At 38.0% G+C, this 26764-nt stretch overlaps 1 protein-coding gene across 2 annotated transcripts in view; it reads left to right on the top strand.

Moving 5' to 3' along the window:
* The first annotated feature begins 965 nt into the window (after positions 1 to 965).
* FAM151B (family with sequence similarity 151 member B) overlaps positions 966 to 26764 on the top strand; it is a 44738-nt gene continuing 18939 nt past the window's right edge. For both annotated transcript variants that reach the window (XM_080804703.1, XM_080804702.1), the window contains exons 1-5: positions 966 to 1109; positions 7978 to 8103; positions 10967 to 11132; positions 19359 to 19576; positions 23038 to 23173. In XM_080804703.1, coding sequence (XP_080660829.1) covers positions 1085 to 1109; positions 7978 to 8103; positions 10967 to 11132; positions 19359 to 19576; positions 23038 to 23173 — 671 coding nt within the window. In that variant the 5' untranslated portion in view covers positions 966 to 1084. The remainder of the gene's footprint in view (positions 1110 to 7977; positions 8104 to 10966; positions 11133 to 19358; positions 19577 to 23037; positions 23174 to 26764) is intronic.

Below are 26764 nucleotides of genomic sequence, written 5' to 3'. Positions count from 1 at the left end.
CACAGCGTTGGGGAAGAAATGGAAAGTAACTGCCCTGGGGTGACGAAAATGTTGATTGTGGTGTGGTTACAAAATTCTATGAATACACTGCCTAGGACACTTTAAATGGATAACATTCTTATCATTAGGGAACTGCAAATCAAACAGGAGTCAACCAACTGTATATCTCAAAGATTAAAAAAACAACAACAACACTGAAATCATTAGAATTTAGCGTTTTCTGAAACTCTGGAAATCTTTTTGACTCAGCTGGAGAACCTCCAGAGAACACTGAAAGCCTGACTGGAGACAAACTGAAATAATTACAACCCAAGTGGGGAAAGATTACAATATATTAAAATCTGAAGGGCTGCCATCTGCGTTATGTGTCAGGTGATGTGTCATCCTAATTTTATGACTGACTGAAATGTATTAGAGTCACAGGGAGAGAAAATGTCAGTGCTCTGACTGAAACCTCCCACTGAGGTCTTTCTCTAGTTTCAGCTTGGCTGCGGAAAATAAAGAGTTGTGGGCAAAAAAGGCAACGGGTGAGAGAATCCAGTTGCTACAAGTGTTTCGTGAATGAACACTGGTAGGAAGAGGGAGACAGAAAACTCTGAAGTTATCACTTTGGTACCCTTGTGAAGAAACACTCGTTTTTACGAAGAAATGATTCCGTGTCATTTTAGGATCTTACTAAAATAAAAAAGAGAAAATATATTCAAATTTGGAAAATCGTACCCCACACCAGTGACTTCTTTCAATCTCTGAGCTTCATCCTCCGCCTTCCCTGACGTAGAGTTCTTCAGAACTACCCGTTTTCTTACTCTCTCTCAAAGGAGCAATTCGCGCGACACTTGCACGGCGCACGCCAACCTCGAGACTGCGCGCTGGAGAAACTCGAGCCACAGCCTCTGCGCGTGCGCACCGCTTCTCTTTCCGCCTCCGCTTGGAAACCTCACGTAGGAGGTCCGTGGCCCGAGGGAGGCGGCTTCTTTGTGTGTCGTTTGTTGAGTCGGGTTTCCAGGGTTTCCACGCCACCTGTGAAGGTCAACAGCGGTGGCCCACGGCTCCGCGCCTCCGCGGACTGCTGTTGGCCGTCGCCATGACAGCGACCGCTGGGGGCCCTGGTAAGCGCGGATCCCGCCTCTGTGGGTCCCTGAAGGGCTGCCCACGATTGGCTCGCAGTCCGGCACTCTCTCTGGCCTCCGACCTATAGTTGGAGCGCTTTGCGAGACTCCTGCGGCAGCACCACGCCCTGTTGCTCATGGGGGTCCGAGTCCTCACTGCGCGCTCAGTGGACTGGCTTAGAATCTTGGTTCCTCGCGTGGGTGTTAAAGCCTATGATGCGGCCAAGTATTAATAGCAAGAATATTGGGCCCTTTTAAAAAAGGAATTCTTTTTTAGGGTGGTTTTGGATTCATCGGATAATTGAGCTGGAAGTCACCGAGATTCTCCATATACCCCTTAACTGAATACGTGCAGAGCCTCCGCTTACTACCAACCTTTCCGATTCTTGTGACTCTACATTGACACATCATAATCGAAGTCCATAGTTTACCTTTGGGTTCACTGTTGGTGGTGTCTGTTCTTTCGGTTTAGACAGGTGTTTAATGCTTTGTATCCCTCATTATGGTATCATACAAAATAGTTCTACTGATCCCCAAATCCTCTGTGCTCCACTTATTCGCACCCACCTCCTATAACCACTAGTCGTTGTTTTGTCTTTTCTAGAACGTCATATAGTTGGAATCATACAGTATGTAGCCTTTACAGATTGACCTCTTTCACTTAATAGTGTGCATTGAAGGTTCTTTTCATGACTTGAGAGCTCATTTCTTTTTAGCACTGGAGTAATATTCCTGGTGGTTGTCTGGATGTACCAACGTTTATTGATCTATTCATCCACTGAAAGACATGTTGGTTGCTTCTAATTTTTGGCCGTTATGAATAAAGCCAATGTAAACATCCTCGTGCAGGTTTTTGTAACTTGAAAACTTAAATTTTCAACTCCTCAGTAAATATCAAGGAGCACAACTGCTGGATTGTATGATAAGAATATGTTTAGGGGCGCCTGGGTGGCTCAGTGGGTTAAAGCCTCTGCCTTCGGCTGGGGTCGTGATCCCAGGGTGCTGGGATCGAGCCCCGCATCAGGCTCTCTGCTCAGCGGGGAGCCTGCTTCCCCCCCCCCCCCCGCCTGCCTCTCTGCCTATTTGTGATCTGTCTGTCAAATAAATAAAATAAAATCTTAAAAAAAAAAAAGAACATGTTTAGTAAGAAACTGCCTAACTTTTAAAGTGGCTGTACCATTTTGCATTCCCACAAACAGTGAATGAAAGTTCCTTTTGCTCCACTCTCACCAGCATTTGGTGTTGTCAGGGTTCCAGCTTTTGGATATTGTAATAGGTGGGTTGTTGTACCTCATTGTTTTCTGTTTCTCTGATGACATATTATGACTTTTTCAAATGCTTGGCATTTCTTTATATTTGATGATAAAGTGACCTTTTTTCTAATTTATTTTATTTTTTTATAAACATAATAATGTATTATTAGCCCCAGGGGTACAGGTCTGTGAATCGCCAGGTTTACACGCTTCACAGCACTCACCATAGCACATACCCTCCCCAATGTCCATAACCCCAACCCCCTCTCCCTACCCCCCTCCCCCTGCAACCCTCAGTTTGTTTTGTGAGATTAAGAGTCTCTTACAGTTTGTAAAGTGACCTACTTTTAAAATCACATTGTTTATTTTCTTACTGTTGAGATTTAAGTGTTCTTTGTATATTTTGGATAACAGTCCAAGATCAGATATGTCTTTTGCAAGTATTTTCTGCCAGTCTGTGGCTTGTTTTCTCATTTTCTTGATACTATCTTTTGTAGAGCAAAAGTTTTTTTCATTTTAGTGAAGTCCAGCTTACCTATTCTTTCTTTCATGGGTGATGCCTTTGGTGTTGTATCTAAAGAGTCTTCACCATACCCAAGGTCATCTAGGTTTTCTCCTGTATTATCTTAAAGGAGTTCTATAGTTTTGCATTTAATTTTTGTGAAGGATGTAAGGTCTGTTTCTAGATTCATTGTTTTCCAGGTGGATGTCCAGTTGTTCCTGCATCATTATTTCAAAGATTTTCTTTACTCCATTGTATTTCCTTTGTTCCTTTGCCAAAGATCAGGGCTCTATATTTACAGGGCGTTTACTTCAGGGCTCTCTGTTCTAGTCCATTGATCTTTCTGTCTGTTTTTTCACCAGTATTGCCTGGCCTTGATTACTGTAGCTTTATAGTAAGTCTTGATGTTGGGTTGTGTCACCTCTTTGTTATTCTCCCTTAGGATTGTGTTGGCTACTTTGGTTTCTATGCCCTCCGTATAAACTTTAGAGTCAGTTTGTCCATATCTATAAAATAACTTAGTGGGATTTTTATTGTGATCACTCAAATCTGTAGATCAAGTTGGAAGAACTGATGTCATGACAATATTGAGTCTTTCTGTCCATGAACATTGAATATCTCCATTTAGTTCTTTTATTTCATTTATTAGAGTTTTGTGGTTTTCCTTTCATAGATCTTGTACATATTTTGTTAGAGTTATACCTAAGTATTTTTGGGTTGTGGGTGCCAATATAAATGGTATTGCATTTTTCATTTCAAATTCCACTTGTTTTTTTGCTAGTAAGTGGAAAAACAATTGACTTTTTAAAAAATATTAACCCTGTATCCTTCAAGCTTGCAAAAATTACTTACTAATTCTGGGAGTTTTTGTGTTGATTCCTTCAGATTCTTTGCGTATAAAATCATGTTGTCTGTGAACAAAGACTGTTTTATATTTTCTTCCCCAATTTACATACTTTTTATTTACTTTTATTGTCTTAGTGCATAGCTAGTATTTCTAGTATGATGTTGCAAAGGAGTGGTGAGGGGATAGGAATGTTGTAGGAATGTTGCATCTTAAGGTCCTGGTTGAAAGGGACATTTACCTGATCTATAATTTCAGTAGATCAAATGGAGAGTAGTTTTGGTTAGTCTGATTTCTCCTGGAATTGGGCAAGAGTGAGAAATGAAGACAAAGAGATGTGGCCAAGCATTATTCCAGCTTTTTGTTATACAACTTCCAGAAGCTGGTAACTAGTGTGTCCCTGTCACTTGACCCCAGAGTGGGGAGCCTGTTTCTCCCTCTCCTACTCCCCCTTCTGTATTCTCTCTCTCTCTCTCTCTCTCTGTCAAATAAATAAATAAAATCTTTTTTTTTAAAACGAATGTATAGAAAAAGAAAAATTTAAACCAGGCTGTTCCACTCCAGAAGGTTATAGTATCTTTGTTATTTTTTTAAGATTTATTTATTTATTTGAGAGAGATTGAGGGGTGGGAGGGAGGGGGAGAGAACCTTAAGCAGACTCCCTGCTGAGCAAGGAGCTGGATGCAACACTAGATCCCAGGCCCCTGAGATCATGACCTGAGCTGAAATCGAGAGTGAGATGTTTAACTGACTGAGCCACCTAGGGGCCCTAACCGATCAAGCCCCACAGGAATGCCCAGAAGCTTACAGTATTTTTTTACATAATCCTAAGTAGTAACATTAGACAGCTTTGGTGACATATTCTTTTTTCAGCTTAAGTTTTTTCCTGTTTGTAAATATAATACATGCTCATTATAGAACATTTGTAGAATATGTTGAAGTAGGAAAAAATGTCCACAGAATGCCAATAGTAACTTTTTGATATATTTTCTAATGTGACTGGTAAAATAAAATGGAATAACTTATGTCAAGGGCTTATAAAATGGGGCCAGAAGGCAATTAATGAGGAGGGACTTATGCACCTTCTCATCAGGTAGAACCTTGAACTTTTGAACTGGGATAACCTGCAAATATTCCAAGGACTCTGCAGGAGTACCTGCAACTTACTACAGTAACAGACTTTTTCTTATTGATAGACTTAGCAACTAACTCTGTTTAGCTAAAATTAATCTTCTGCCCTCAACAGCAGTTAAAATGTTTTGTAAAACAACATATAGAAGCATTCTTTGTCTTAAAAAACCCCTGACTTTGAATTTTTTAAAAACTCCCTAAATTGCAATTCTCAGACCTCAGCTAAATGCTTTTATTTCAGTTCTGCCTCTTCTTTTCATTGACACTGACAATCCTGAATTTTAAGAACATAGTCTACATGCATGCCACCATATACTATGTATCTCGTTTTTTGTTTTCTCCTACTTTTTAAAAATATACAGACTACTTTTTTTAGAGCATTAGTTTTTGTTACTGAAACAACACACATTTATTATCTTACAGTTCTGTAGGTCAGAAGTCTAAAATGGTCTCACTGACCTAAAATCAAAGTGGCAGCATGACTGCATTCCTTCTGGAGGCTCTCGGAGAGAATCTGTGTTTTAGCCTTCTCCATCCTCTAGAGACTGCTTGAGTTCCTTGGCTTTTGGTCTCTTCCCCCAATTCAGAGCCAACAATAGCTAGTGAAGTTTTTTGTTTGTTTTTTGTTTTTACATTGTATCACTCTGACACCACTCTCCTGCCTCTCTCTTTCACTTGCAAGGATTTTGTGGTTCAGTGGGCCCACCTGGATAATCACAGCTAATCTCCACACCTCAAAATCAGATGAATAGCAACCTTAATTCTGTTTGTCACTTTAAGTCCCCTTGCCATGTAATATAACATATTCACAATTTACAGGAATTAGAACATGGACATCTTTGGCGGGGGAGGGGGTCCCTCCCCCTTATTCTTCCTGCCGGAGTCCCATACATATTGTTCTCCATTGTGCTTTTATTCCATTTAACATATCTGTGAGATTATATCAGTAGATATGGATTTGCCTCATTCTTTTTAATGGCTTTTTAATGGCTGCATAATGTTCCTTTGCTCGGGTATACCATAATTTATTATGGTATCATAATTTTTTTAATGAATCACTGTTGATGGGTGTTTAGGTTATTTTCACTCTTGCTATTACAAACAATTTTTTTAAAGATTTACTTATTGACAGAGAGAGAACAGCAAGAGAGTGAACACAAGCAGGGGGAGTGGGAGAGGGAGAAGCAGGCTTCCTGCCCAGCGGGGATGCAGGGCTTGATCCCAAGACCCTGAGATCATGACCTGAGCCAAAAGCAGATTCTTAACCAGCTGCGTCACCCAGGCACCCCATCTCAAAAACTTTTTAAACAACTCTATCAGTCACATATTTTATCATGAAGATATACTATGTTTTAATTGTTTTTCCATTATAGGACATTTCTGTTTTAGCCTATAATTAATGTGCCTTCTAAAAATGCCTAACTCAAGGTGCTCCTGGGTGGCTCAGTGGGTTAAAGCCTCTGCCTTCAGCTCAGGTCATGATCCCAGGGTCCTGGGATCGAGCCCCACATTGGGCTCTCTGCTCAGCGGGGAGCCTGCTTCTCCCTCTCCCTCTGCCTGCCTTTCTGCCCACTTGTGATCTCTCTCTGTCAAATAAATAAATAAAATCTTTAAAAATGCCTAACTCAAGTATTTAAAAAATTGCTATGTATTTTCATCTGAGTCTGAATAGTCTGTGACTGTTGCATATGCTAAATAGAACCATGTAATTTTGGATTATAGTGGATGCTATAGCTAACTCTTACCTTTATTCTGTAGCTCAATATACAGAGTGGTTGCTAAATTCCATGCATATTAAGAAGTTCTCTTTTTTATGTCCCTCCATTCTCTAATCAAAATTTGCTTTTTCCTTGATGTCTTAATTGGCAGTTTCTGCTGGCCATTTGTAGGTTTTTAACAGTTATTAGGCAGAGTTAATTAAAAAAATAATTAACAGAAGACATAATCTCATGCGTAAGGAATTTGCAACCAATTGGTAGGCACTAAAATGTTTAAGTGACAAGAATTAGGTACGTAACTATTTTTCTCATTGTTATATTGGGATATGACATAGAATGGAGTAGACTTGGATTCAAGTATTTTAGTCTTAACTCACATATTTTAAGGTTTAATTAAGAGAAAATACGGTGAGCCAAAAAGTAGTTGATAGGGAATTATGTGTATTTTTACATGCTCGATAAATCTATAATTACTAATTCAGAAGCTTAGTCACTCATATAAATATTGTTGAGATTCATAATCCGAAGGTGAATATACTTACATGTGTTGTTTAAGATTCTAAATTGTTATATGAATATAGAATGGGGCCTCAGGTGAAGAAAACAATTAAGTTGCACAAAATTTAAGAAGTTTTAATATAGCTTTTAATATGACTTCACATACATTTTACTTATTTATAGTCCAGGATTGGAAACAATATCATGTGAAAATTCTTGCTTTAGAATAACTGCTTCTTGGGGCGCCTGGGTGGCTCGGTGGGTTAAAGCCTCTGCCTTTGGCTCAGGTCATGATCTCAGGGTCCTGGGATGGAGCCCCGCATCAGGCTCTCTGCTCAGCGGGGAGCCTACTTCCCCCTCTCACTCTCTGCCTGCCTCTCTGACTACTTGTGATCTCTGTCAAATAAATTTTAAAAAAAATCTTTAAAATAACTGCTTCTTACCATTTATTTTTCTTCCTCCCTACTTCCTCATGCTTCTGAGTTTCAGATAGACTATCCTATATGCTTACTAATTATTACTTATATATAGCAAGTTTATATATATAATATACACCTGCCACATCATAATGTTTGTTCTCAATTTTTGAAATCTTATATAATTTCCAGTTTAATTACTTTTTATTCTCCCCCAAAATATACTCTGCCCAATATTATTAAAAAATGTTTGCCCTAGGGCGCCTGGGTGGCTCAGTGGGTTAAGCCTCTGCCTTCGGATCAGGTCATGATCTCAGGGTCCTGGAATCGAGTCCCGCGTCGGGCTCTCTGTTTGTCAGGGAGCCTGCTTCCTCCTCTCTCTCTCTCTCTGCCTGCCTCTCTGCCTGCTTGGTCTCTCTCTGTCAAATAAATAAATAAAATCTTTTAAAAAAAATGTTTGCCCCATGAAAAACAATCCATTCATTTTGATTTAAATGTTGTTTTAGGATCTTGGAGTGAAAATGTACTAGAATATTTTCTGAGAAATAACCTGATCACAACAGAAGATGGCGCTGAGATCGTCTGGTATCATGCAGCTAACCATAAGGCACAACTGAATGAGGCACTGAAAAGTAAGTCAATACAGTTTCTTGTATTTACACTGGATAATAGATTGATTCAGGTCTTTTTGTGATATGTAAGCATATTTGTGGGTATCAAAGACGTAGATGATCAAAGTGCAAATTGTAGGCTGACATAAGTACTTTTATAAAAGGTCTCATTTTGTTTACAAAATGAACAAATTTGCATAATGGAAGAATTTTCTTATTTTCCAGAAGTGATTTACTTTTTCTGTGTCTACTTGAAACTCTCAATATATTATTACACTTGCTTATACATTGTAGTTATTTGAGCAAATTTTTAAGATCAGTGTTGTATGACTTACATATTTTTGTGTCCTTCATAGTGTACTAAGGAGAAGTTCAGCAAGTATATGTTGAATGAATGGATGAAGCCATTGTGTACTAATTTATAATTAATTGCCTTGGGCTAGAAACCAGGACTTTGGTTTACTGACTTAATCTATTAAAAAAAAATATATATATATATATATATATCTCACATGTATGTATTTATCTGTCTATATCTATCTTTTGTCTATATCTCTATATATCTATATAGGATATATAGTTATATATATCCCTTCATTTTAGATGAACACTATAGCAGTTTTTTTAGCTACTTCCTATGAAGTACCCATGTTGGCTGCAGCAGCACAGAAGACTGAAAGCATATCACCCGAGAGGTCTAGGGCATAGCTCAAAGTGACCTGGTACAACAAGGAAAACTCCACAGTCCCAAGTTTTATTGTAAAAATTAATGTATCTTTTGCATCCTACTCAATTATGTATCTGGATAATATATCTGAATATATATTTCTTTTACAATAAAGATTTTTTTTAACTATTATTCTTTCTCCTCAAAAGGAGGAACTTTGGTTTAATATGGAGTCCTTGATACCTAAAGCAGTGCCTAGCACATAATAACCACACAGTGATTGTGTAATAAATGAATTTTAGCAAAAGCAACACTCAAGAAAAAGTTGTTTAGTGGATGCCAGGAGCTGGTGGGAGTAGAGAATAGGGAGGGAATGCTAATGGATACAGAGTTTCTTTTTGGGATAATGAAAATTTTCTGGCATTAGGTACTGGTGGTGGTTGCATGGCCTTTTGAATATCCTAAAAAAACACTGAATTGGGGCGCCTGGGAGGCTCAGTTGGTTAAGTGTCTACCTTTGGCTCAGGTCATGGTCCCGAGGTGCTAGATGGAGCCAACATCAGGCTCCCTGCTCAGCAGGGTTCCTGCTTCTCCCTCTTCCTCTGCCTGCTGCTCCTCCTGCTTATGCTCTCTCTCTCTGTGTCAAATAAATAAATTTTTTAAAAATCTAAAAAATAAAAAATAAGAAACTATTGAATGTATACCTTAAAAGTGGAATTTTATGGTCTGTGAATTATATGTCAATTTTTTAAAGATTTTATTCATTTATTTGAGAGAGAGAGAGAGAAAGAGAGCATGAGCAGGGGAGAGGGTCAGAGGGAGAAGCAGACTCCCTGCTAAGTAGGGAGCCCTCAGGATTGGATCCCAGATCCCCGGGATCATGATCCCAGCCAAAGGCAGATGCCTAACCAACTAAGCCACCCAGGTGCCCCATGTTAATTTTTAAAAATGGAAAAAAGGAAGAAATAAAGTACTACTTACAGACATAATGGTTGTATATATAGAAAATCAAAAAATTGCTACAGATAAATGATTGAAATTCATGGGTAAATTTAGAAAAATCTCAGGATACAAAGTCAAAACAGAAAATAAATTTTATTTCTATGTAACAGCAACTAAAAATTTGGAAAAAATGTTAAAAATTTATAATTTATAATAGTATATGCTGAAATCTTATACTAAAAATATAGTATTTTTTAGTATACGATACTAAAAATAGTATAGAGATCAATAGATCAATATATTGATCCAGCAAGTTTTCATAGGTTACTTAGTCTTCAGGTAATGTCCTTTTTACATTCTGTTAGGCAAAACCAGAGCCCCAAATTTTATAGTTTGGAAATGCTCTTCACAAATCCCTTTTTTCAGCCATGGTTAGTTTTGTGATTTCTTTTTAGGCTAAAGGAAAAGAGAAAGGATCCTAGCGATATGAAGGCTATATTTCAGTGGTTTATCTTATTTCTCCCAGAATATTTAAACATAGTATAACTATTATTAATAGATCTGTTTCAGTTTGGTTAACATGGGAAACTGGATTTTCAACAATGTCTATGATTTTTAAAAAAACAGAGTACAGGAGGAACAATGTAAAAGTACCACTTGGTATTTGTTGCACTTTTCAACACATCCAGAGCTCAGAATAGTCAAAGTTGTTACAGAAGTTATTAAATATAGTGTAATTTTATTTTATGATTTCAGCATTTAAATTTTATTTATTTATTAACATTTAGATTTTAAACACATTCATATTTAAAAATGTGCTGGTGAGAAAAACAGAAAACATTGAGTCTTTTTGAGAATAAAATATGTATTTAAAAAACTTTTGTAACATCTTCAGGAACAGTGTTACTATAAGCAATAAATATCTATAGTTTCTAATGTGAGGAGTGAGAAGATAAAAGTACTATTTTATTCTCAGAAACTTCAATGAACACATATTAATCCTTCCTTTTGTATACTCACCTTGCTATGTACTGGAAAGAAATTAATATTTTAACATTGACTTAAGAGCTGTATGATCTACAGAAAGGCATTTAACTCCTCACCTGTTTGCTCATCTGTGAAACAAACAAACTTGTGAAGGCCTAGTACAGTACCTGGTACTTAGTAGTTATTCAGTAAATGTTAGTTTTTATCTTCCTCAAAAGACTACTGGACCTGACATCTTCTTCAGCCCCTATTTTATTAGCATTAACTTAAGTTCTTTTATTTGAACAGGTACTGCTCACATGATAGAGGCTGATGTCCTTCTTCCAAGTGATGGGTCAGAATATAGCCAACCAATCATGGCCCATCCTCCTGAAACAAATAGTGATAATACTTTACAGGAATGGCTGACTGCAGTTATAAAAAGCAATAAAGGCATCAAGCTGGATTTCAAGAGGTATTTGTATAAACATTTTCAGTCTTTTAGTTGCTGTAGAGTAACAATGGAAATAAAAGGTTAATAGCTTCATATATCTGTACTTGACTAAGTTTATACTTCAAACTGAAAATGAAATTACAAACTAGTATGTTTCAAGAAGGGACCTCAGACCTATTGAGTTGTTCACTTAAATTGTTTCTTAGGAACCCTTTGAAGCTAAAATTCAGTTCATTTTTACAAAGGAATTTATCACAAATGACCATTGTGATAATAGAATGGTAAAATTTAAAATGCTACTTTCACTAAAAGTAGTCCGAAGGGAACCTGGATGGCTCAGTCAGTTAAGCATCAGACTCTTGATTTTAGCTCAGATCATGATCTCAGGGTTGTGAGATCACGTCCCACATTGCACTAAGTGCTGGGCATGGAGCCTGCATAGGATTCTGTCTCCTACCTCCCAACCCTGCCCCCACAACTTACCCTCTTTAAAAAAAAAAAAAAAAAAAAAAGTAGTCTAAGAGAGAGTTGGTAGTAGTTTGGGTAGTTAATGCATATCCTACCTGATTTACATTGTATTTGTATATGGGAAGTTATCTAGAAGTCTTTCAATAATCCAAGAGTTCCTTATAAATTATATTTTGGAAGCATTGACAGTGAAGAGCAAGATTAAATGTTACTTCCTTTTCTATGACTGTCATGGAAAATTTTACTTTTGCGGTATTTTGGCAGTGTAAAAATTTTAGGTAAAGCCAGGAATATACTGTGCTACCACAAAAGCTCACCATAAGCCCTGTGAAGGTGACTGCTATGAAAGTCTAGGATTTAGGGCGCCTGGGTGGCTCAGTGGGTTAAGCGTCTGCCTTCTGCTCAGGTCATGATCCCAGTGTGTGGGGATCAAGCCCTGCATCAGGCTCCCTGCTCAGCGCTAAGTCTGCTTCTCCCTCTCACTTTGCCTCTCCCTCCGTGCCCCTCCCCCACCAGCTTGTACTCTCGCTTGCTCTCTCTGTCAAATAAATAAAATCTAAAAAAAAAAAAAAAAAAAAAAATCTAGGGCTTGTGGTAAAACCTACCTTATCTATGAACAATACTTTTATATGGAATTTTCTCAAGAAATTAATAAAGATTTGGAAATCTCACTTATAGAATTATTAACGTGACTCTGCTTGTTGTAGGACTAAATATACCAGTAAACCTCACTATACTCTTGGTGAATGATAGAGCTAATTTTTTTAAATTTTATTTATTTATTTATTTGAGAGAGTAAGCAAGAGAGAGCGTAAGCCGGGGGAGAGGTAGAGGGAGAAGCATACTCTCCCCTCTGAGCAGGGAGCCCCCAGCATGGCTTAATGCCAGGACCCTGGGATCCATGACCTGAGCCAAAGGCAGGTGCTTAGCCGACTGAGCCAACCAGGCCCCGGGAGAGAGCTATTTTAAGATCTTAAAGCTCTTAGAGTGGTGAATGGCCCAACTCTGTTTTATTGACAAAGAGACTTAATCCTAGAGAAGTTAAATAATTGACTCAAGAACAAGAGCTGAACTTGACAGCTGAGCTAGGACAAGAGCCCAGGTTTCCTGGAGCTAATTCAGTTTTCTCTATACCATGAAATGAAGCATTTGATCTTTAATGTTTGGTGACTCAGAATTTTAGCTCTCCTTGCCTTTTCATGTATATGTTTACTATTGCCCATTGAATTGTTCTCTCTAATATATCCTGTGGCTCCTCACTAGTCGGATCAGCTCATTCATTCCTAGCAGCTACCATACACACATATGCTGAGCCACTAAGATTGCAGATTTTTTGGTCAGAACATATTTGAAGAGAAATGAATTTACCTAACAGTTCTATGGACATGTATACCATGTCAGATACTTTTCTAAGAACACTGAATGTGTTGATTCATTTGATCCTCATAGCAATCCTAGGAGGTAGCTTATTGCTATCATCCTCATTTCCAGATGAGGAAAGAGAGGCAAAGAGGAGTCAGTAGACTGCTTATTGTCACAGAGTTGGTAGGAAATCTGCCAGCCTGGCTGGAGAGTTCACACTGTGAAGGAAGACTCTGTGCTACCTCTGTAAAAGGAGCTGATGGACCTATTAGTCAAATTTTACTGGTTCTTATTTTATGGCTCTAAGTTATTTTGGTTGGTATACAAATAATAACTAAGTACTAAAATTTATCTGAAACATGGTATGTTATTCTTTGAAGTATACCTTATATGTTGCTATTGGGCAAAATGCATCCTCAGCCTTTGTTTTTCCCCAAAAATGTTAGGGCTTTTCCTCGACATTTACTCTTCAAGAAGGATTTTACCATTGTTTTGTCAGCTTTCTGTTCCAGAAAAATAAAAATTACAACACAAAAAGTTTTATTTTCTTCAGTAAGTTTTTAGGTTTTTCTTAATATAGGTTTTGTTTTTCTTATTTAAGTTACTGATAAGGGCAAGTAACATTAACATAGTCTATATCAGCAATAATTAAAATATTTACATGTAGAATATATATATTAAATTCTTTTTCATTATGTTCTATGCCATAACTCCTTAGGTTTAACTGCACAGTGCTTTGCACATGGTCAACCCTTCATATATGCTGGTGGGATTTCAATTTTGGGGAGAATATGCTGTCTGCTGATGTTATCCAGTAGTAAGCCATTATTGAATGCCCTATATCACCTTACTAAATTGAGAAAGCCTAAGAATCTCCTCCCTGAATGTAAACTGGAAATTAGTGGGGGTTTTTAAATTTTTTTTTAAAGATTTTATTTATGTATTTGACACAGAGAGAGAAAGAGATCACGAGTAGGCAGAGAGGCAGGCAGAGGGCGAGGGGGAAGCAGGCTCCCTGCTGAGCAGGGAGCCCGATGTGGGACTCTATCCCGGGTCTCCAGGATCATGACCTGAGCTGAAGGCAGTCGCTTAACCAACTGAGCCACCCAGGTGCCCTGGAAATTAGTGTTTAATCCAACCTTCACAGACACCAGATTTCTTAAGAAATCAGAATTCATTCTGGAAAAAGAGATGTTGGTGGCAGACATGTGTGAATTAATTCAGGTTATCTTCCTGTTCCACCCATGAAGAGCAGGACCCCACTGGAACTTGGCTGCTGCTATAGGACTTGCAGATAAGCAAGCTTTGGGGTCACAGGTACAAGTTGCTTGCTACCAAAAATGGAGGTGCCTGATCTCAGAATTGTATTTTTTTTTTAAAGATTTTATTTATTTATTTATTTGACAGAGAGATCACAAGTAGGCAGAGAGGCAGGCAGAGAGAGAGGAAGGGAAGCAGGCTCCCTGCCGAGCAGAGGCTTTAACCCACTGAGCCACCCAGGTACCCCTCAGAATTGTATTTTAACATGGCACTGATATTAATCAAGGCAGAAAGCATTTGAGACAGAGAAATGATAGCATCTGAATTAAAGTCTGCAAGGTCCAGCATTAGAGTTTAGTAATCCACTAACATTTAGGGCCTCTATTTCAGAGCTAGAAGAATGAACAAAAAGAAATTCGTGGGGCACCTGGGTGGCTCAGTCAGTTAAGTGTCTGCCTTTGGCTCAGGTCATGATCCCAAGGTCCTGGGTTGGAGCCCCACATTAGGCTCCCTGCTGGGCAGGAAGCCTGCTTCTCCCTCTCCCTCTGCCCGCTGCTCTGTCTACTTGTGCTCTCTCTCTATCTCTCTAATAAATAAGTAAATAAAATGTATTTTAAAAAAAAAGAAGTTCACTACACGGGAGCAGAGTGAAAGAGAGGCTGGAGGCTAGATTCCTCTGGTTTTAATGAATAGTATCCTTTCTCACTAATAAATATGACCTAATAAATAGGGAAGTTATTACTTTTTCTTCTTATGTAGGAGGCCTGAAAGGAGTGAGTTGAAGAGTGCTGGAAGCATAGGCAGGTGGACTCGAATCCACTAAGAAAGACGGAAATGTGAGGAGAGGATACTGAATGTTCCCCTCTGACAGCCATCTCCCCAACTCTTAGCCTCCCACTGTAGTAGTCACTAAAACCTAATTTTCTCAGAAGTAAACTTAGGCCTTAAAGATTTGGAAGAGATTCAGAATTATAAGTAGTGTAGTAGTCCAGTAAAGTTCTTATGTGTATTTTTTTTTTAATTTATTTATTTGACAGAGAGAGAGATCACAAGGAGGCAGAGAGGCAGGCGGGGGTGCGGAAGCAGGCTCCCTGCTGAGCAAAGAACCCGATATGGGGCTCGATCCCAGGACCCTGAGATCATGACCCGAGCCGAAGGCAGAGGCTTAACCCACTGAGCCACCCAGGCGCCCCCTTATGTGTATTTTTTTAAAAAGTAAAATTTATGGGGATGCCTGGGTGGCTCAGTTGGTTAAGCATCCAACTCTTCATTTCAGCTCAGGTCATGATCTCAGGGTCCTGGGATGGAGTCCTTCTTTGGGCTCTGCTCTTAGCAAAGAGTCTGCTTGAGGATTCTCTCTCTTCCTTTCCCTCTGCCCCTCACGCTGCTCGCTCTCTCTAAAGTAAATAAATATATCTTTAAAAATAAGTAAAATTTATGTAGGCTGATTAGAACCTTACTGTTTCAAAATCTATAGATGTCAGTTAGAATAGATGTAGAGAAAAGAGTAAAACTGCTTTTTTATTTAAGTAGTAACTAAAGGGGCACATGGTAGCTCAGTTGGTTAAGTGTCTGCCTTTTAAATGGATGCATTCTTGGAAATCTATAAACTTCCAAGACTGAAACAGGAAGAAATTGACAACCTGACTAGATCAATATCTAGTAATGAGATTGAAGCAGTGATCAAAAACCTCCCCAAAAACAAGAGCCCAGGACCTGACAGATCCCCTGGGGAATACTACCAAACATTCAAAGAAGAAATAATACCTATTCTCCTGAAGCTGTTTCAAAAAATAGAAACAGAAGGAAAACTTCCAGAGTCTTTCTATGAAGCCAGCATTACCCTGATCCCCAAACCAGGCAAAGACCCCATCAAAAAGGAGAATTTCAGACCAATATCCCTGATGAATATGGATGCCAAGATTCTCAACAAGATCCTAGCTAATAGGATCCAACAGTACATTCCACCATGACCAGGTGGGATTTATCCCTGGGATGCAAGGGTGGTTCAACATTTGCAAATCAATAAATGTGATAGAACAAATCAATAAGAGAAGAGTGAAGAACCACATGGTCCTCTCAGTTGATGCAGAAAAAGCATTTGACAAAATACAGCATCCATTCCTGATTAAAATTTCAAAGTATAGGGATCGAGGACCGTTTCTCAACTTCATAAAATCTATTTATGAAAAACCCACAGCAAATATCATTCTCAATGGGGAAAAGCTGACAGCCTTCCCTTTGAGATCAGGAACACAACAAGGATGCCCACCCTTGCCACTGTTGTTCAACATCGTACTAGAAGTCCTAGCAACAGCAATGAGAAAACAAAAAGAAATAAAAGGTATTCAAATTGACAAAGAAGAAGTCAAACTCTGTCTCTGCAGATGACATGATACTTTATATGGAAAACCCAGAAGACTCCACTCATACAGCAATTCAGTAATGTGGCAGGATAAAAAATCAATGCACAGAAATCAGTTGCTTTCTTATACACTAAAAGTGAAAATATAGAAAGGGAAATTAGAGAATAGATTGCCTTTACTATAGCACCAAGAACCATAAGATACCTCGGAATAAACCTAACCAAAGAGGTAAAGGATCTGTATTGAGGAACTACAGAACACTCATGAAAGAAATTGAAGAAGACACAAAAAGATGGAAAAGCATTCCATGCCCATGGATCGGAAGAATAAACATTGTTAAAATGTCTATACTGCCCAGAGCAAACTATACTTTCAGTGCCATCCTGATCAAAATTTCACCGGCATTTTTCAAAGTGCTGGAATAAACAATCCTAAATTTTGTATGGAACCAAAAAGGACCCCGAATTGCTAAGGAAATGTTGAAAAAGAAAAACAAAACTGGGGACATCATGTTGCCTGATTTCGAGCTTTACTACAAAGCTGTGATCACCAAGACAGCATGGTGCTGGCACAAAAACGGACACATAGACCAGTGGAACAGAGTAGAGAGGCCAGATATGGACCTGCAACTCCGTGGTCAAATAATCTTCGACAAAGCAGAAGAAAATATCCAGTGGGAAAAAAGACAGTCTCTTCAATAAATGGTGCTGGGAAAATTGGACAGCTATGTATAGAAGAATGAAACTCAACCATTCTCTTACACCATACACAAAGATAAACTCAAATGGATAAAAGACCTTAACGTGAAGCAGGAATCTATCAAAATCCTAGAGAAGAACATAGGCAGTAACCTCTTTGACATAGGCCAGAGCAACTTCTTTCAAGACATGTCTCCAAAGGCAAAGGAAACAAAAGTAAAAATGAACTTTTAGGATTTCATCAAGATAAAAAGCTTCTGCACAGCAAAGGAAAGAGTCAACAAAACAAAGAGGCAACCCACAGAATGGGAGAAGATATTCACAAATGACACTACAGACAAAGGGCTGATATCCAAGATCTATAAAGAACTCCTCAAACTCAACACTCAAAAAACAGATAATCACGTCAAAAAAAATTGGGCAGAAGACATGAACAGACACTTCTCCAAAAAAGACATACAAATGGCCAACAGACACATGAAAAAATGTTCATCCTCATTAGCTATCAGGGAGATTCAAATCAGAACCACATTGAGACACAACCTTACACCAGTTAGAATGGCCAAAATTAACAAGACAGGAAACAACAAGTGTTGGAGAGGATGTGGAGAAAGGGGAACCCTCTTACACTGTTGGTGGGAATGCAAGTTGGTGCAGCCACTTTGGAAAACAGTGTGGAGATTCCTTAAGAAATTAAAAATAGAGCTACCCTATGACCCTGCAATTGCACTACTGGATATTTACCCCAAAGATACAGATGTCTTGAAAAGAAGGGCCATATGTACCCCAATATTCATAGCAGCAATGACCACAATAGCCAAACTGTGGAAAGAGCCAAGATGCCCTTCAATAGACAAATGGATAAAGAAGATATGGGCCATATATACAATGGAATATTACAACTCCATCAGAAAGGATGAATACCCAACTTTTGTATCAACATGAATGGGACTGGAGGAGATTATGCTGAGTGAAATAAGCCAAGAAGAGACAGTCAATTATCATATGGTTTCACTTACTTGTGGAGCATAAGGAATATCATGGAGGACATTAGGAGAAGGAAAGGAAAAGTGAATTGGGGGAAATCGGAGGGGGAGATGAAGCATGAGAGACTGTGGACTCTGAGAAACAAACTGAGGGTTTTGGAAGGGAGGGGTGGGGGATGGGTGAGCCTGGTAATGGGTATTAAGGAGTGGGGGATGGGTGAGCCTGGTGATGAGTATTAAGGAGGGCACGTATTGCATGGAGCACTGGGTGTGGTGCATAAACAATAAATCTTGGAATACTGAAAAAATAAAATAAAATGAAAAAAAATTGTCTGCCTTCTGCTCGGGTCATGATCCCAGGGCCCCTGCCCTGCTCAGTGGAGAGTCTGCTTATCCCTCTCCCTCTGCCTGCCACTCCCCTTGCTTGTGCTCGCTCCCTCTCCCTGCCCAGTGAATAAATAAAGTCTTTTAAAAAATAAATATAGTAACCAAAATATGGTTGTCTCTAGACTCCAGAAAAGATGTTTATGAAGTGAAAATGAAATTTATAAAAGTTTTAAGAGGATATTATAATTTTATACTTTGCAATCAGTTTTAGAAACATGTTTATGCACCCAAACTTAAAAGAATACATGAAAGAATAGAGGCTCTTTTCTCTGAGGTCATGAGCCAGTAGAGACACAGGGCCTAGATATACTGTAGATATTTTCATAAATGTGAATTTTCAGGTTATGAGTATATCTAATTTTTAAGTCTTATATATACATTCTCTGAAGACTGAGTATTTATGTCTTTTCTTAAATTATTTTATACTAACTGTTCCTAATACAGTTTTGAAACTTCAGTCTTTCTACAAATAGTGGTATTCCTCATGTGTTTTTAGAACCCTTAAGGTATCCTCATGAATAATAAGTATAAGTCAACAATTTGAGATATGGCGTATGTTAACTTTTCCTCTGGTGTTAATGTGATACTTGATTTTATTTAATTCAGGCATTATCATATTACAATTTTGTTAGGAAGTTGAAAACATTGAAACCACTAGTCTAAAAGAACTTTTTACTTTTACTTTGGAATGTATCTCATTGACAACAACTATGTTTTTAGTCTGGCAGCTGTGGAACCATCCATGATGCTCCTGGAAAATGTGAAGAGGCATCTGAAACGTCCTGTGTGGATTAATGCTGATATTCTTCCTGGTCCAAATGGAAATAGCAGGGTAGTGGATGCAAAACCTTTTATAGACACGGTGACATCCTTCTTTCCAGATGTGACATTTTCCCTGGGTTGGACAACAGGATGGCATCCTGAGAAAGTCAATGAAGGTAATAATTTTAAAAATGTATTTCTTATCAGTCAAATTAAAATCTGCTCAAAATACAAAAATAACAGGTTTAAATACAAAACCAAACTCTTATTCCAAAATCTAAGAGCCTAATGGAGATAAAGCTCTGGCCCTAAGGCATCTGTATGCCTCTTCTTTCTTTTCTTTCAGATAGACTGCATTTGTTGGTGACATTGTATCACCAAGCTTGGATGGAAAATTTGAATGGTCTAGATTAACCAAAGTTGCCTCTACAAACTTTAAAGAATCCTGAATTGGTTTCTTTGAACTTGCAAATCACTCTATATTCTTTTTTTTCCCCTTTTTACCTTGGAGCAAACTTCCTACATCAGATGAACGATAAAGAAGTACTTCTCCGGTGATGTGAGGCCAGAAGGAGGGGGAGTGTTGTTGAAGAGCCCAAGTTCTACTCCATGGACATTGAAAAGGGCTCCACAAGTAGTTTGCTGGTTTCATCTCTTTGGACAGGGGAGTGGGAGGCCATGAGACTCTCTAGGCTGGATCCCTTCTTCCCTTTCATCTGTTCACTTCAGGATGGACCTGAATTTCAGCTTTTTTTCCCCCAGTTGAAACTGATTATGCTGTTTGGGTTCATCTTTCTATTTCTTCATACATCCTTAGGCAGTGATTTACAGGTAAACAGCTCGAAAGCCGTCAGATGCTCTGGAGCTCCTGTCCACATGGTAAAAATAAATGAAGAAGGTATTTAGAGCCTATGGAGATGTTAGTCCTTACCCTGTGTTCAGGGAATTCATCTTTTACTTATTTTCAGTTATTGTTTTTTTTTAAGCTTTTACTTATTTATTTGACAGAGAGAGAGAGAGCATAAGCAGGGGGAGAGCCAGAGGGAGAAGCAGGATCCCCATTGAGCAGAGGGCCTGATGTGGGGCTGGATTCCAGGACCCTGGGATCATGACTGAGCTGAAGGCAAAGGCCCAACTGACTGAGCTGCCCAGGCACCCCTGCAATTATTGTATTTAGATGTTAACTTTTTAGTCCAACATAAGATCAGAATAACTGCTATCTAGTGAGAAGTGACATTTACGTTCTAACCCTCTGGACCAACAATTGATGTGATTGAGACAAAGAATAATATGCTTATCATAATTCTAATTTTTAAAGCATTTTAATTTTAATTAGCTTCATTAAAGAATATTGCTTGTAATTCAAAGTGTTCAAAGAAGGTAAATGAGAAATAGTTTATTAGCTTCCTAACTGATTCTAAACTCCTTTTGTCACTGTTTGGTATAATTCTGGCTTAACCTCAGGCTTTAACTAATTAGAATATATATGGATTTTGAAGTCATTTTGGTGTTGAATGTGTCCAGGCTGCTTTTCTCCCATCGGCCTCTTGTCATTACCAACATATGCTTTATACTTCCTTACTTTTTATTTCTTATAAATAAATATTTATTTATTTTAGAGAGAGAGAGAAAGAGAGGGAGTGCTTGTGAGTGAGGGGTGGGGCAGAGGCAGAGGGAGAGAGAGAATCCCCAGCAGACTGCACACTGAGCTGGAGCCAGATCATACAATCCCGAGATTGTGACCCAAGCAGAAATCAAGAGTCAGATGCCCAACCAACTGAACTACCCAGGCACCCCATGTTTCACAGATTTAGAAAAGAGTTTATAAATGTATAGTCATGCAAATGTAGCTTCTGTTAGCAATCCCTTTTTCTAATTATAAAGATTTTCAGATTTTCAAGGAAAGCAGAACATTGCCCTTCTTTTATGAGGAATTCAGCTGCTAAACTAACATATTCACGTAAGCTTTCTGTAAAGTATTCCTTTATTTACCAGTACTTTTTATAGGCTGTTTTTGATAGAGACTGTTATTTATTTATTTATTTATTTATTTATTCTGTGGGGGACGGACAGAGGGACAGGGAGATAAGAGTCTCAAGCAGATTCCACACTGAGTGTAGAGCCCAACATGGGGCTCAGTCCTTCAACCCTGAGATCACCACCTGAGCAGAAACCAAGAATTGGGCATTTTAGCCTACTGCATCATGCAGATGCCCCATAGAGGCTATTATTTTGAAAATATAATTTTTTTCTTTTTTTTTAGAGACAGAGAAGGGGGGAGAGAGGCAGAAGAAGAGGGAGAGAAAGAATCCCAAGCAGGCTCTACACCCAGTGCAGAGCCTGACAAGGGACTCAGTCTCACAGCCCTGAGATCATGACCTGAGCTGAAATCCAGAGTTGGTCGCTCAACTGAATGAGCTACCCAGGTGCCCCCCAAAATATAAATTTTTTTCCCAAAGCTTTTGTAAACAAGCAAGTGTGTTTCCACAATCTCTTAACATGATTTAAAACCCATATATAAAAGTCATTTTGGGGATGCCTGGTGGCTTATTCAGTTAAGCATCCAACTCTTGATTTTGTCTCAGGTCATGATCTCAGTGACATGGGGTCGAGCCCGGTGTCAGGCTCCACGCTAAAAGTGTGGTCTGCTTGGGATTCTCTCTCTCTCCCTCTGGCCCTCCCCCACTTGCATACATGTTTGCTCCCTAAATAAAATTATTTTTTAAAAAAGTCATTTTTCTACTATTTCTACTTTAGGTAAAATGTATAAGTAGTTTGTACTAGCCAAAAAATAATCATGAAGATAATTATTTCTTAAACATCTACTACCTAGCAACCATCTTTCTGTTGGAAAAAAATACTTAAGTAACAAACACTTATGTACCTTTTTAAAAAGATTATATTTATTTATTTGAGAGAGAGAGACAGAGCAAGCATGAGCAGGGGGCGGGACAGAGAGACAAGCAGACTCCCCACTGAGTACGAACCCCGACATGCTCGATTCCAGGACCCTGAGATCAGGACCTCAGCTGAAGGCAGATGCCTAGCCAAATGAGCCACCCAGACACCCCCAGAAAATCTAAGTTTATAGAAAATATTAGTGAGGGAGATAAGGTCGTCAGGGTGGCTTAGTCTGTTGGGCCTCTGCCTTTAGCTCAGGTCATGATCCCTGGGATCGAGCCCTTCATCCGGCTCCCTGCTCAGCAGGGAGTCAGCTTCTCCCTCCTGCTGCTCTTGAGCTCTCACTCACTCTCTCCCTCTCAAAGAAATAAAATCTTTAAAAAGAAAATGAGGCAGATATACCTAAGGTAAGAGCCTTAGAATCTTTAAGATATAGTATAAAAGTTTGAGTTTTTTGTCCTTGAGAGATTAGTAAAACCTTTTTATTATTTTAATGTTTTATTAAATTTGCTCTTAAGTCACTTGTGGCATGATTTTAGAATTGATTTTTTGTCTCTATTTTCCATTCAAAATATTTTCATGTATTAAGTGGTAATTTAATTCACTCTGAATCCAAATAAAACTTTTTATAAAATACCTATGAATTACCTACTCATAGGTAATTTAATTTAGTTTTCTTTTTAACTGACTTTTAGGATTCCAGTTAGAAAAATTGAATTTCTTTCTTTCATTTCAGGTTACAGTTGGACAATGGTGAAAGAAATGGAGTATATATGTAAGGAGCTAAATCAGCCTGTAACATTTCCTGTCAGAGCAGCATTAGTCAGGCAGTCTTGTTCTCAGTTACTTTGGCTATTAAAGAAATCAAACAGGTATGTGTAAGTTTAACAAAATAGCGTATGCGTGTGAGATGTGTGAGAAAGAGACTGAGGATGAAAACTGATTATGGAAACACAGTGCGTGGGGATGCCAGGGTGGCTCAGTCGGTTAAGCGTCTGCTTTCGACTCACATCGTGTTCCCAGAGTTATGGAATCGAGCCCCACATTAGGCTTCCCTGCTTCTCCCTCTGCCTCTGCCCCTTCCCCCACTCATGCATGCACTCTCTCTCTCTCTCTCAAAAATAAATGAATAAAATCTTAAAAAAAAAAAAAAGACAGTGTGTGTGAGAAAAAGATGGAGACAGAGAATGAACACTGATTGTGTAAGTGAACAGATCCCCTCACTTGAAAGAAGCTTCTAATTAATCTTCACTTACATAACATCATGTCTTTCACCTCTATTCCTCACAAAAGTTTCTGAACTCAGTAGGTGCCCAGTAGATGTCCTTTTTCTATTATGTTATACACTCTCAAAAAGTTTTAAGTCGATAAAATAGTTTCTCTTTGAATTCTATCTTAATTTCAGAAGTTTTTTCCATATAAAAATTTTATTATTTTAATATATAATAAAAATTATTTGGACCACCTATTAAATATCAAAAGAGACTATAAATGTACAGATATTGAAACAATTTTGGTACTCTTTTTAATATACTAGTCAGTAGAACAAGGAAAATCCAGAAATAAACCCAAATCTATCATGGAAATTAGTTTAGGGAAAGCTAGCATTTCAAATCATTGGTGCAAAAGTTCAGTATGGTATGTGAGAATAGGCCAACTGTGCAGAAAAAAAACAAAACAAAACTGGCACCTTTCATTCATCTTTCCTCCAAAATGAATTCCAGGTGAATTAAAGACTTGAAAATCAAGCATTAAATACAAAAAGAAAAATATGATATTTTCTGTAGTTTCAGAGTGGAGAAGACCTTTCTTAGTAAGGCACAAAATTTAGAAGCTATTGTCACTGCAAAGTTACCAGAGAAAGAAGTCTAATATTAAAAAAAAAAAAAAATTTTTTTTTTACTTGAGCTCAAATTAAGATAGCTACCTCAGAAACACAGGGAAGAAAGTGTTCCAGAGAATGAATGGGTTTATAGGGTTATATACTATTTTAATCTTCTAAAATAAATAAAATAATAAATATAATAAATTTAATAATATATTTATAATAAAATTTTATATTTTATAATAATATAATAAATATATAATATATTATGTATAATATAATACTACTACTATACTATAATATAATATAATAAATAATACCTATTATGTAGGTAAGTTTCTGTTAAGAGCAATCTCTATTAATAGCTCTCTTCCTGGTACAAGCTGGCTGTTGAGGAGGAGGTAAAGAGATTTTCCTGTATCTGCTGGGGTTTTGTTTTTTAACTCAAAATAATGTTTGTGCCATCTTGGGGTGGCCTGCTCTTGGCTCCCACATTTCTATGTCTTTATTTTCTTTATTTGAGCTTTCCGTCTTGTTTCTCGATTAAACTAGATGCACAATAAACTAGAGAAGGCAATATCCTAAGGAAAGCAAGCGCATCAAGATAGGAGTCTTCTGGGTCCTTGACATGTGGAGGCACAAAATCAGCCCTGAATTATTTGTGCTTTCCCAGCTATGTGAGAGAGAGCTAGGCTTGTTTAAGCTATTTTTAATTTAGGTTTCTATTATAACAGCCGAACTATATTCTCATACAATACATGAACTCATACAAATACCTATATATGAAGCCCTTAAGAAAATCTACAAAGTAAAATAAGATGTTTTCTGATTACAATACAGTAAACCTAGAAACTATAATAAACCCAAAATAAAAAAATAATTCTACTACCTAGATGCCTAAAAAATTTCTCTTAAAACAACTTTTGAGGAAAAACTTACAATTGTGTGATACTTACAAATTGACAATAATGAAAACCTACACAAAAGGAACAATGGGACACTGCTAAAGCAGTGGTCAGAGAAAAAAGAAAAATCTTAAATACTTGCATTAATAAATATAAATATGTTAATAAATTTAAAAATGAAAGTAAGGCATCCAACTCAAGAAATTATGAAGCTATATAAAACATAATTTTAAAAGATAAAAGACAGAAATTAGTGAATCATTAATCAAAAACATGAATAAATCTAAGAGCTGGTTTTTAAAAAAAAGAGAGAAATCCATTATCTAGGTTTTTGGGTTTTTTTAAAGATTTATTTATTTATTTATTTGACAGAGAAAGATCACAAGTAGACAGAGAGGCAGGCAGAAAGAGAGAGAGAGAGAGGAGGAGGAGGAAACAGGCTCCCCGCTGAGCAGAGAGCCTGATGCAGAACTCGAGCCCAGGACCCTGAGATCATGACCCAAGCCAAAGGCAGAGGCCCAACCCACTGAGCCACCCAGGCACCCCACCCTTTTTTTAATTTAAATGTTTTTAAAATTTATCTGACAGAGAGAGAGAGAGCGAGCGAGCACAAGCAGGGGGAGCGGCAGAGGGAGAGGGAGAAGCAGGCTCCTCGCAGAGCAGGGAGTCCGATGCAGGGCTTGATTCCAGGACCTTGAGATCATGACCTGAGCTGAAGGCAGATGCTTAACTGACTGAGCCACCCAGGCACCCCTCTAAGTAAAATATTTTATCTGTTTCTTAAATTTTAAATTTTGAGTTACTACAGGAATAGCCTGATACCCACAACTATGGCTTTTCCATGTTCACTCTTTCCCTATCTTCATAGTGTCTTGGGACCAAACCTAATTGAAGAAAGCTTCCACTTGTAGCTCAGGGATGCCATTCCCACTGTTGCAAAGTGTTTAGGTGGAATGTGCCCCTCATCTAGCAATGTCTTTGGTAGGCTTTCTCTGTCCTCTACAGACATGGACAGATTCTCTTCACTTCTTTACATGCAGTTGATTAAGTATCTGCCTTCCGCTTCGGTCAGATCTTGGATCCTAGAATCAAGCCCTGAATCAGGCTTCCCGATCAGCTGAGAGTCTGCTTCTCCCTCTTCCCCTCCCCCACTTAGTGCACATGTGCTTGCTCTCTCTGTGTCTCTCCATCTCCCAAATAGATGAAATCTTAAAAAAAAAAAAAAAAAGGAGCAAGACCAAAAAAATATTATGCATCATATGATTCCATTTATATAAAATTAAGTAACAGGCAAAAATTAAACTGTACTGATTAGGGATGGCTATATAGGTAGTAAATAAAGAAAAGTAAGAATCTGACTACCACAAAGGTCAAGGTTGTGAGCAGTCCAGGGTAGAGGAAATGTTGTGATTACAGAGTGCCATATGGGTACTTCCCAGTGTACTGGTGGTTCTCTACTTCTTGATTTGTGTTTTGGTTAACTAGAGTTCATTTTATAATAATTCATTAAAATGCATATTTATGTATTATGCATTTTTCCTATATAATTTCACAATAAAAAGGGCTTAAAAATGAAACCTGAGAATTGATTTGAATAAATACAATTTAGGTACCCTGAGGTAATTTTTTTTCCTATTTCACTTTAAATATAATAGAGAGAGGATTAAAAGAGGCAGAGTAAGACTGGAGAGCTCCTTTTTTTTTTTTTTTTAAAGATTTTATTTATTTATTTG

Source organism: Martes martes (genome assembly GCF_963455335.1).
Source record: "Martes martes genome assembly, chromosome: 5".
NCBI classification, from domain to species: domain Eukaryota; kingdom Metazoa; phylum Chordata; class Mammalia; order Carnivora; family Mustelidae; genus Martes; species Martes martes.
The sequence above is the reverse complement of the archived record's forward strand: the minus strand, read 5'-3'. Positions and strand labels throughout refer to the sequence as shown.